Genomic DNA, 12,009 nt, shown 5'->3' on the forward strand with positions numbered 1-12,009 from the left:
AAGGGGGTCCCACGAAGCGCCGCTGCACCCCCGAGAGACGGGCCGGGGCCCGGCGAGACCCAGCCAGCCAAAGCCTGCCTCGCGAGTTAAGGAGCCGAGCCGAGCCGGGGGAGGAGGCTGCTGCTCTGGGAGCGAGGGGGGCGCGGCAAGAGGCAAAGTGCAATTTGGGGGGGAAGGTCGCTCTGGTCCCAGGGACGTTTTGCCTTCGGGGAAAGAAAGGGGTCGCATCCTGAAGTGTGCTGGCTTCCGAGGCATTTGTTTTGAGGGGAGGGGGCTGTGCTCCTCCGAGTGCCACTCCTGTCTTCACCTGGAATCTCGTACCTGCCTTTCGAGTCCCTGGCGCTGGGGGCCAAGCAGGCGGGTTATTGCGCTTTGCCAGCGTCCCAATTGCGCTTCAGCCGCTTTCCCTTCAGACAGCCAAAAATTCACAAGCCCTGCCACCGTCCAGTGTCTATAGGATGGAGCAGGAGGGCCAACTTGGCCCTGGCACCAACATTTGTGGGAATCCGACCCCTTCCTGGGGAATTTTGTGGGTGCTGGCACCCCAGGGAGTTGGCACCCATGCTATGGAACACGAGCGCTTCCAGACAGAAGTTCGGAGCTGCTCCTTCGTGCAGGCAAGTTTTTTGCAGCTTCCACAGCTTGTCATCAAAACGCCTGCAATGCTTAACATTTAATCTGGAAACATTACTGTGGAAAACCTGAAAAGTAATGAATACTGTAAGCTGTTCCACATCTGCCCACTGCTCATTAGCACATTTTTTCTTGGTGGGCAGTTTGTCACTTGTAGAGAGTTTCAGTGAGTGTCCTCCAAAGCCACACTATTGCTTCCATTCCTAGCCATTTTGCTTATGGAGCAGCACGGTTGATAATGAAGGTGCCCATTTCCACCAATAGCTAAAGACACGCTTGAGCTTAAGCAATCTAATCAAGAGGAGCTGTTTCCTCAAGATCTCCCTGTAGAGCCAGTGTGGTGTGGTGATTTGAGTGTGGACTAGATGCTCGGAGACCAGGGTTCAAATCTCCACTTACTATGGAGCTCATTGGGTGAAAATAATAGACGCTTTGGAAGCGTTGAGAGATGGGCCGGAAGAAACCTCTGAAACCAGGGGTGATGCAGGAAGTCTTTTAGTTTGCATAATGACATGTTTTTCTCTTTCTTGCATTGGAAGAAACCCAGTGGAACCCAGTACTAACCGAAGTAAATGATACTCAGATCTACCTGCAGCAAGAGGGACTTGCGTTTGATCAATGCGTGCAAAAGTTAAAAACATTGGCTTTATTTTGTCATGAAAAACGTGATAGTCTAGTGTCAAAGGCAACTGAGAAAGCTCTGCAGGTATGCAAAACCTATTGCATACCTACAGAGAGAAGAGTTGGAAGACGCAAGAAGATGGATGGTGAGAACATTTGCCACGCTGGCTTGACCTTAATACAGGAAACAAGCAGAGAACAACTGGAAGAACTGATCAGCTTCAGGCAGAAATTAAAAAATGTATTACGCAGATGAATACGCTTCACCAGCGATTTGCTTTTTTGCAAATCCAAACATTGTTGGATACTGGAAAAGATGGTTTTATTAAGAAACAAATCCAGCACACGTGTGCTCAGTACACAGAATTGAATGCTGCATCTATGCTCACCGAAATAACTCGACTTCGGCACCACATTATCTTGTATAAGGAGGTCAATCCTGATGAGCAGGTTGCAAACTGGTCAGCTTTAGATTTGCTTCGCTGGGTGTATAAGTGGAAGCTGCAAGAAAGTTTAACTAACTTTGTTGTCACATTAAGAATATTTCTTACTATCACTGTTTCTACAGCGAGTTGTGAAAGAAGTTTCTCAAAACTTAAACTAATTAAAACATATCAGAGATCTACAATGAGCCAAGAAAGACTGAGTAATCTAGCAATACTGTCCATTGAGAGAGACTTTAATGTAGATTTCAATTCCGTTGTTGAAAAATTTGTGCTAATTAAAAGCAGGCGAATTAAAATTAATCTGTATCTACAGATTGATATCTTGCACTTCTATTAAAGAATTACAATTAGAGGTACAGGATTCAGGAAGTTGGCTCCATCTAGCCCAGTCTTGGATCATCTCCAGGGTATGGTTCCATTTTGATGTTTAGTTTTTGTTCTTGATATTTTTTTTTGTTTACGATGGTTGTGAGACGACATATAATAGCATGGCCCATGCTAGGTTACTACATTTGTAGATTTGTATTCATAGACCTGCTGAAAATGTGGAGAATGTGTAATGCATGTTCGCACTCAATAAAGTGTTTGAAAATAAACTTGTATTTAGATGCATTTTACTTTAATTACATCAGTATTTTCATAACAAACAATACATGTGCTTAGGGGGTTAGGGTTTCTTTAACTAATCTAATGGAAGAGACTCGAGTGCTAAAATCCACGGGTTAGGGGGCACAAATTACTTGCCTTGCCCCGGGTGCTGACAACCCATGCTACGCCACTGAGACTAGTCACTTGAGAAACAAGTTTCTACCCAAATGCGATTTTGGTTTTAAATGCATTGTAAGGAGTCTGTATGGGAGTATATTGTATTTTAAAATGGGTATCAGAGTTTTTAGGGGGCTAACCAGGTTGGGATGGCTGGGATAGGCGGCTTGTTGGGTTTTGAATGTTTTACGTAGTTTTTCAATTTCATTGTTATGTATGGGATTATGACAATGAAGATATCGTACCGTACCGTTCCTAGGAATCAAGCAGACAGCCAAGCTTGCTTCCAGTGCCATTTATTGGACGCCAGCTAGGTCCGCTCCTCTTGTTTGGGGAGAAGGGTGGCGCGGCATGGCATTGGCACCAGCACAGTCTCTTCCTCATCTTCATATTCCTCCTCGCTTGCTATTTCGACAGCATGCTGAAAGGTGCTTTCCAGGGCCTGGGTGATGCAGGCGATGGGGCAAGTCAAGCGGAAAGCCAGACCCCAAACGATCCGAGCTACAAGGCTCTCGAGGTACCGGCAGCAGGCATTCAGCAGGGAAAAAACCCGAGTGATCAGACCCTTCGGAGCCTGGCAAGGAAAAGGCAAGGGCTCGTTAGGGACTAGCAACATGCCACACACACCCAGCAGGGCAAACAGCAGTGCTGGGAGGAACGGCTCATGAATTAACTCAGTCATTCATTTATATACACCACCAGAGCCAATGTGGTGTAGTGGTTAAGAGTGTCGGGCTAGGACCTGGGAGACCAGGGTTCGATTCCCCTCTCAGCCCTAAAGCTCACTGGGTGACCTTGGGGGCCAGTCACTGTCTCTCTTAAACTAATCTACCACACAGGATTGTTTTGGGGATTAAATGAGGAGTGGGAGGAGAACCATGTATGCCACCTTGAGCTCCCTTGGGAGAAAAGTGGGATATAATTGCAATAAACGTATAATAAATATTGCGGCAAATCGCATACAATAAATCACCATTTTAAACCATCCAAAATCGTTAAAATGGCAAGCTAATCAAAATAATTTTAAACAGCAGAGCTCATAAAAGGGTACTTCTGTCTACAAACGCAATTACCAAATTAAAATCCTTACTCCTTCCTGCAGTTAAGTTTGCTAAGCTGGACAAAAAGAAGAAGTTGCTCTAGGATGGCAGATCAGACGGGAAGCAGTCTCTGGCCTCTGCCTGGTGATCTAGGGCCAATGTGGGGCCAGCTCTCTGCTTCCCAGGAAGTGGGGAGGTGTGGGGGACAACCAACTCGGGATCAACCGTCAGCCAGAGAAAGAGCGGCATTGCAGGAGCTTGCTCCCCGGCTGCTACCACCACCAGAAAGAACATCTAAGAACAGGGGGGGCATCTACAGGAGGCCAAGAGCCCCCCCCAAAAAAAGAAATTTGTAAAGGACAGGGCCAGGCACTCTCAATATTCCATGGTGGGCCTTCCCTCAGCGGTGACAAGTCCTGCAGAGGCTATCTATAGCCACGGCCAGCCTCCTTGCCGCCATGGCAGGCCTATTCCCCCCTCCCCAATTCCTTCTTCCTTTTGTGCTGGGCCTTTCAGAATTTAAGGTCCCATCTTAATAATAATAATAATAGTAATAATAATAATAATAATAATAATAATAATAATAATAATTTTACCTCACCCATCTGGCTGGGTTTCCCCAGCCACTCTGGGCGGCTCCCAACAGATATTAAAAATACAATAAAGCATCAAACATTAAAAACTTCCCTAAACAGGGCTGTCTTCAGATGTCTTCTAAAAGTCAGTTTGTTGTTTATTTCCTTGACATCTGATGGGAGGGCGTTCCACAGGGCGGGCGCCACCACCAAGAAGGCCCTCTGCCTGGTTCCCTGTAACTTCGCTTCTCGCAGGGAGGGAACCACCAGAAGGCCCTCGGAGCTGGACCTCAGTGTCCGGGCTGAACAACGGGGGTGGAGATGCTCCTTCAGCATCTTAACACTTTAAACAATCACAGCTTCCCTCCCCGTAAAGAATTCTGGGAAACAGTCTGTCAAGGATGCTGAATCCCAGGACACATCATTTTGTCGAGGATTCTGAGAATCGTTAGGTGGCCCTATTCCCCTCACAGAGCTACGGTTCCCAAAGGGAAAACGGCAACGGTCAAACTGCTCTTGACAAACTGTCGCTCCGCAAGGGGAATCCCAGTCTCCTAGCAACCTTCAGCACCGTTAAGAAACTGCACTTCCCAGGGTTCTTTTGTGAAAAGCCGTTACCTGTTTAAAGTCGCACGATGATGCTGTAAGTGGAGAGGGCAGATGGGGTCCTAAGTCTGAAGGCAGAGAGCATCTTTCCTCCATTGCAGAGGGTTGGACGAGATTGACCCTTTCTAATTCTACCCCACCTAGGTCTGAAGTCACCTTAGGCCTCACCTCCTTCACCACTATGTTTCCATTACTGGCTATTGCTGCAAGTCGCTCTCTTCAAGGTTCTGGAGAAGCTGCTTTTGATAAAGGCTTCCAAGTACATAGAAGGGTCAGGATTCAGCCCCAGCTCCCCTGCCCTCCTCCTCCTCCTCAGGACCCAACCTCCTTTGGGGCCCCCTCACCAAGCCCCGTAGCACTGATGTCCACCCGCGCTCCTTGGCTCCGTCCCGAGCCCTCCAGGCCAGCAGCAGAAGCATCATGGAAGCCAAGAGGATGTTTTGGGCCCAGCAGAAAAAGAAGTCGGTGGCCAGTTCGAAGGAGGCGTGGATCCACCGCAGGAGGTCCCACTGGATTTGCTTGAAGCAGAAATACCAGTCCAGGAGCCCCACCCGCAAGGAGAGAAAGTGCAGGTACAGGGTGCTCAGCCCGCCCTGGACCATCCTGGGCATCCCCTTGCCCACAGGCGCTGGGGACTGGGGCCCCGGCTCAGGGACTCGGCCACACGGGTTCGTGTCTGCGTGGCTTTGGAGAATGTCTGGTTCCATCGAGGTGAGCCCAGCACTCGGAAGAAGTCTGTGAAATAAAAAGACGTTGACCCATAGCGTAACGCGACCTCGAACTCGGGCCCTGTTTGCGCGATTCCAGTCTAGCTGGCAACCGTGAGTGTACTGGCCTGATCCAGCAGGCTCTTCTTATGTTCTTCTGTAATGTCTTAAAAGGAGGAGCCTCCTTGAAACGTACTAGTTATTAGTACTAGTAGTAATAATAATATTAATATTGTTATTATTTGTACCCTGCCCATCTGACTGGGTTGCCCCAGCCACTCTGGGCTGCTTCCAACATATAGAAAAACCATAATACAGTGGTACCTTTGTTCTCAAACGCCTTGGTACTCAAATGCCGAGAACCTGAAAGTGTTCCAGTTTTTGAACGTTTTTGGGAAGCCAAACGACCGATGTGGCTGTTGGCTATTTTTCCGGGGTGCCTGCACCAATCAGAAGATGCGCCTTGGTTTTCGAACATTCGGAAGTCAAACAGACTTCTAGAACAGATTAAGTCTGGCACTTTTGTTTTTGCTATTTATTTAGCGTTTTTCTTTTTGAGGCTTTTTGGTTAATTTGTTTTTGTGACTGTGTGGAACCCAGTTCAGCTACTGATTGATTGGTTAATTGTGTGACTGCGGAAATGGATAAAAGCGACACCCCCCCTCCAAACAATTACTATCATCAGTGCACATAAGTAAAAATTAATTTTAATTTCTATCATCTACAATACTGTCTATTTTATAGTACAGTACATTGATTATTGCTTTCATTTTATGGATCAATGGTCTCGTTAGATAGTAAAATTCATGTTAAATTGCTGTTTTATTAGGGGTTGTTTTTAAAAGTCTGGAACAGATTAATCCGTTTTGCATTACTTTCTTTGAGAAAGCAGACCTTGGTTTCGGAATGCTTTGGTTTTAGAACGGACATCTGGAACGGATTAAGTTTGAGAACCAAGGGACCACTGTAAAACACTACTTCCATGTACAAAATATGGGAAAAGCTCAGTTGCCTGAGCAATCTCAGGGTGATGGGTTCAAGCCCCGTGTTGGGCAAAAGATTCCTGCATTGCAGGGGGTTGGACTAGATGACCCTAGTGGTCCCAACTCCACAATTCTGTGATACAGAGCTCCCTTCAGATGTCTACTAACGGTTACACACAGTTACTCATCTCCTTGACATCCTGATGGGAGGGCGTTCCAAAAGATGGATGCCACTCCCAAGAAGGCCCTCTCATTATCCATTGTGGGGTACTGGTCAGAGTGTCGGATCAGGGTTCAAATCCCCATTTGGCCGTGAAGCTTACTGAAGGTGGCCTTGGGGGCCTGTCATGCCATGAAGAGGCAGAGAACCACATATACCACCTTGAGCTCCTTGGAGGAAAAGGTGAGATAGGAAAGGAAAATAACGTCCTGACATTTTCTCCTATAGTTTCCTAGCAGTGAGAAAGGGACGTTAGCCCTGACACACAAACCCACAAAATGAAAAATGCTGTGGGCTGGAAAAATGGTCCTAAGGCTTCCTTGCTAACTAAGGGCAGGGTGGCTCAGCCATGCATCTTGCTGGGCACATACTTTTGCCCACTGCCCAACACGGTGAACACATGGGAAAAGTCCACAGCTCAATCTCAAGTGACGTCTGCCTTAAATCCTAGAGAGTAGCTGCCAGCCAGAGTAGACAACACTAAGCTAGATGGACCAGTGGTCTGGCTCAATGTAAGGCAGCTTCTTAAACCCTACACTGGCTCTCTTCACAGAGAAAGGGACTCCCTCAGCTACTCTCACCTGGTTTAGCTGGCCAGTCAAAGCCATTTCCGGGGTGTGGCTGCTGGCGCATGCTAACAACTTCTAGGAACCACAGGTAAGAGCTGAGTGCTGGGCTCCACCTCCCTTAACACCCCGTACACCTGTTAAACAAATTGCTGCAATCAAAGAACTGTATATAAAGACGTAAAGTCATGTATCCTTATGCCTTCAAGCACATACCTTTCACTCTCTGTAGTCGATTCTCCTGTCTAGGTAATGGCTAAATCGATGTTATCAACGCAACACAGTCCTTGGGACTTCAGAGGCTGAAGTGGTCCCAGAAATGTTGCGCGACTTCCTGGAGGAAGCAGCTGTGAGCTTCCAACATCCCTCCCAGCTTTATGATGTCACTTCATGACATCACTGTGCAGGTCCCGCCAATGTGATGGCGTTGCTGACCAGCCACTAGGGCTCCTCCCCCACCATTGTGCTTTGTGTGTACTGAGGAGGCCGTGACACTCCCAAGAGTCATAAAATCATAGAATTATAGAAATGGAAGGGTTATCTGGTCCAACCCCTTACAATGCAGGAATCTCAGCTAAAGCATCCAATAACAGATGGCTATCCAACCTGTTTAAAAACCTCCTAGGAAGGAGAGTCCACAACCTCCTAATGGAGACTGTTCTACTGTCAAACAGCTCTTACTGTCACAGAAATTTCTTCCTAATGTTTAGTCGGAATCACCTTTCTTGTAACTTGAATCCAATGGTTCAAGTCCTACCCTCCAGAGCAGGAGAAAACAAGCTTGTTGCCTCTTCTATCTGATAACCCTTGAAATATTTAAAGATGGGTATCATAGATAGCACTTCAACATATTCAAGTCAGTCAGTCAAAGCTGCTAGAGGGGTGTAACAACCAAGGTACCTGTGGTTGCATGGTGGAGTCATTAGATTATTTTTGTCCACTGTACCCAGTGAAATAAATTCAATTTGTGGTATAAAAATAGATGTGACACCAGAACTAGCATTGCTGGGGATTAAAGTCACCCAGACCCAGAGATCATTGAACAATGATCCGCTCTCCTTCCTCTTTAACAGCAGTGAGAATTAAAGTTACTAGCTGCCAGAAACAATCGAGTTTAAATGTTGAATCCTGGCATAATAGGCAGGGGTTCTCAAAGGAAGCGTCATGCCACCCTGGTGTGACAGGAGATGATGGCAATCAAGGACAAAGAAACGTTTGAAGATTTCAGTATAGCAGCGTATAAAGATTGGGGTGAGGGTTTTTTTTTTTTTTGCAGAATATGGATAGATCTCTTTTCAAAATGAGATTAAGAGCATCCAGTGACACTGCAGACAGCTTTTCCTCCAGGCTGTGGCCAGTGAGGCCACTTCCCAAACCGCCCACCCCTTTCCGCCCCTCGGAGGCTTGTTGGACTACAGCTCCCAGCAGCCCTGGCCCCACAGTCAGGTCAGAGATGATGGGCAACATCTGTTTCCTGGTGGGGAGAGGAAGCAAGTTTGGGAAAGGCTGCTCTGTGGTATTAACCCTCGCGTTTCCAGTTTGCAAGGCTAACTTGAGGGCTTCCTCCTCCGGCAGCAGCACTGGCTCTCCTCGCCCAGCACCCACCTCGGCAGCTCCCGGAAGACACCAAAGAGAGAGGCAGAGCTGCAGGGGGCAGTTCCTGCCATCCTTGACCGTCCCTGGGCAGGCTGACAGCTGCAGCCCCAGCTGATCTGCAAAAAGAGGCGAAGCAGGCGGCTGCCCCGGCAGGGCTGGCCCAGCCCATCCAACAGCCCCTCTGGCCCGAGGCCACGCAGCAGACCATGTCTCCATGCCCCTCCGCACCCGCGGGGGCCACTCCCAGGGCCCGGCCGCGGAGCAGCGGCCCCCGCCAGCTCCTGCCTTCCATGCTGATGTTTGGTGTGATTGTGGCATCGAGCAGCCTGCTCCTGATGATCGAGAAGGGCATCCTGGCAGAGGTGAAGCCCCTGCCCATGCACCCTGCCCGCGGAGAGCTGCCGGCAAGGCGTGGTGGCAGCGCCGGGGTGGCGAAGGAGGAGGAGGACGTGGCTGCACAGGTGATACACGACATCCGCAACCGGACCATCCGGGCTGCCTGCGGGCAAGCGGGCACCCCTCGGAGCGTGTGGGAGCTCTCGGCAGCGCAGCGGCGCGTGGTGCTCAAGCACCTCCTGGTGAGCGACAAGCACCGCTTCCTGTACTGCTACGTGCCCAAGGTGGCTTGCTCCAACTGGAAGCGCATTCTGAAGGTGCTGGGCGGCACCCTGGAGAACGTGAACACCCAGCTGAAGATGGACCACCGGAGGGACCTGGTTTTCCTTGGGGACATGAAGCCGGACGAGATCCGCTACCGCCTCAAGCACTACTTCAAGTTCATCTTTGTCCGGGACCCGATGGAGAGGCTGCTGTCCGCTTACAGGAATAAATTTGGGGAGATCAAAGAATACCAGTTAAGGTACGGTGTGGAAATAGTGAAACGGTACAGGAAGAACCCTGGGCAAAGCGCCGGCGACGACGTCACCTTCTCCGAATTCATCCAGTACCTCTTAGATGAAGACGTGGAGAGGATGAATGAGCACTGGATGCCCATCTACAACCTGTGCCAGCCCTGCGCGGTCAGGTACGATTTCATTGGCTCCTACGAAAGACTAAATGAGGACGCCAATTACGTATTAGGAAGAGTTCGGGCGCCTTCTTTTGTGCAGTTCCCGGAACGGCAATCGTGGTATAAGCCAGTGACGCCAGAAACTTTGCATTATTACCTGTGTAAGACTCCAAGGGGGCTTATCAAAGAGTTATTACCAAAGTACATTCTGGATTACTCTCTATTTGCTTACCCGCTTCCAAATGTTAGCAGTCAATTTTGCAGACAATGAACATTTTCCACTATGAAGAAGTAGGTGTCCTATGCAATTTCCCAATTTTATCCCCTTTTTACTATCAAATGCCTTGCTGCTTTGCTCTACACGTTGCCTTTACATTAAAAAAAAAATAGCATTACCTTTTATACAAAGTGTTTATGGGCTGCTGACTTAAGCACAGTTTTGTATGTGGTTTTTGTGTATTTTAGGACCAAAGCATTTTTTGTATCAACTGCAGGGCAGCAGTCACATTTTAAGAACTGGAATAGCAGGAGACGTGCATAAAATCAGGCCGTGTCAAGTATTATTTCCATTATTTTGTGTAATATATATGTAGCATCCTCATCTTAAAAACATTTCTGCCCGCGTATATGAAGCAATGAAGACAATTAACATGAAGCAATGAAGACAATTAAGCACTTGGCTGCTTCCCCAAGTTGTACGAAAACAGCAGAGCCTGCCTATGCATGTTTACTCAGAAGTCAGTCACACAGTGCAAGTTGGGAGATTGTATGACCTTTAAGGATTGTAGCTTTCAAAGTGTCAAGTACAGGGGAAATGCAAAATATGGGAAAGCCTATCTGCACTGCTGGGGGTTGGACTACGAAGCCCTAGGGGTCCCCTTCCAACGCTACAGTTCTCTTTCTCTGATAACAGTAAGTGCATGTGTGCAAAGTACACTCAAATTAATTTGGCTCTCCATGCAGTTCAGGTAATAGGATTTATATTTTCCTTGGTGCAGTAGTTTGGTCAGTTGCTATTATATTTTCTTCATTTTCTTTATGCTTTATTTGCTTAGGAAAATATTTTTAATAGCTTGTCTCAAAAGTTAGCTCTGGCATAACTTTAACAATGTAGTTAGAAAGCCTAATTTCTCCAGGGAATTTGTTGTTCTTATTATTGACATGCATTCACGCAACTTTCTATTTAAGTATTATGGTTATTAAATGTGGAAACAATTGAACTGGATGGCTCATGGATGTTTATTCTGTACCTGCCTTTTAAATAGTTTGTATGTATTTTTTTTAAAAAAAATGATGCCGAGGACAATCGTTGTGATCCAGAATCGCCGTTCAAACTGAGTGCTGGACACAATAATTTTGTATTTTGGCAACGGTTCATGTTCTTATGTAGCTGCATTGTTTTATACTTTCTGGATATCCCATAATCATGTTACATGGGAGTTGTGTTCTATGTTATAAATCAGCACTGCTAAGAGTTCGTTTCTATTTTCTCATGTTTTTTCTTCTCAATAAAAAATTGGCGCGGCGTGAGCTAATTTTTATTCTGAAAGTGTGGCCCAGAGAAAGACGTTTTGAGAGCCACTCGACTAGAATACGGTCAGTTGTGTTAGCAGTTTTGAATTGGCATGTCGGTTTCTTGGCTAAGAGGGAATACCTGTCTCTTTTCAATTTATAACAAATTGGCAACCATTTATTGGATTATGTAAAAATACCGGGCACAAAAAAGTCCCCCATCAACACATACAAAAATGTGGCAAGACCTTTTGGAATAATACTTGAAATGTTTATTACAGGACATTGTACATGTTGATTTCACTGATTGGAATGAACATTGTTGTTATGAACTCTTGTTCATTGTTTTTTGTAATCTGAAAATAAACAATTTTTAAGAAACGCAGATTTACAACTTTTAAACGTTGGACACAGAAAGCAACTTAATTGACCCCTGGGTTATCTCAGCTTTTCCTTCTAGTGTGTCATCCAACATGATATAATACATGGCATACCTAAGAAAACATGCAAATGATTAAACTGTACTTTTTGTGTGTGCTCCTTTATTATAATAGAGATCTGACCTCCCAAGAGCAATTAAAGTGATAGACTGGGCAAACAGCCCCTCTCATGGCTACTCTGGCAAGAATGTAATGAACAAATCCTTCTTAGAGAATGTGACTCAGTAGGCAGATGGGGGGGGGGAAGAGTTGGGGAATAATAATAGGAGGAGGTAGCAGCAGCAGCGGCG

General features: G+C 46.8%; 2 protein-coding genes across 2 annotated transcripts; one reads left to right on the plus strand and one right to left on the minus strand.

Annotated features, from left to right (window-relative positions):
* Positions 1 to 2,747: 2,747 nt before the first annotated feature.
* On the minus strand, positions 2,748 to 7,399 carry TMEM270 (transmembrane protein 270). Its single transcript, XM_081889713.1, has 3 exons — positions 7,379 to 7,399; positions 5,031 to 5,421; positions 2,748 to 3,039 (listed from the first exon to the last, which is right to left on the minus strand). Exons 2-3 carry the CDS (start codon positions 5,391 to 5,393, stop codon positions 2,776 to 2,778), a joined length of 627 nt encoding a protein of 208 aa, XP_081745839.1. The 5' UTR covers positions 5,394 to 5,421; positions 7,379 to 7,399; the 3' UTR covers positions 2,748 to 2,775.
* Positions 7,400 to 8,565: 1,166 nt separating this feature from the next.
* CHST14 (carbohydrate sulfotransferase 14) lies at positions 8,566 to 11,664 on the plus strand. The gene has a single exon (XM_081889712.1). The coding sequence runs from the start codon at positions 8,965 to 8,967 to the stop codon at positions 10,036 to 10,038; it is 1,074 nt and encodes a 357-aa protein (XP_081745838.1). The 5' UTR covers positions 8,566 to 8,964; the 3' UTR covers positions 10,039 to 11,664.
* Positions 11,665 to 12,009: the final 345 nt, after the last annotated feature.

This window comes from Podarcis melisellensis (genome assembly GCF_964234715.1).
Source record: "Podarcis melisellensis genome assembly, chromosome: 15".
NCBI classification, from domain to species: Eukaryota; Metazoa; Chordata; class Lepidosauria; order Squamata; family Lacertidae; genus Podarcis; species Podarcis melisellensis.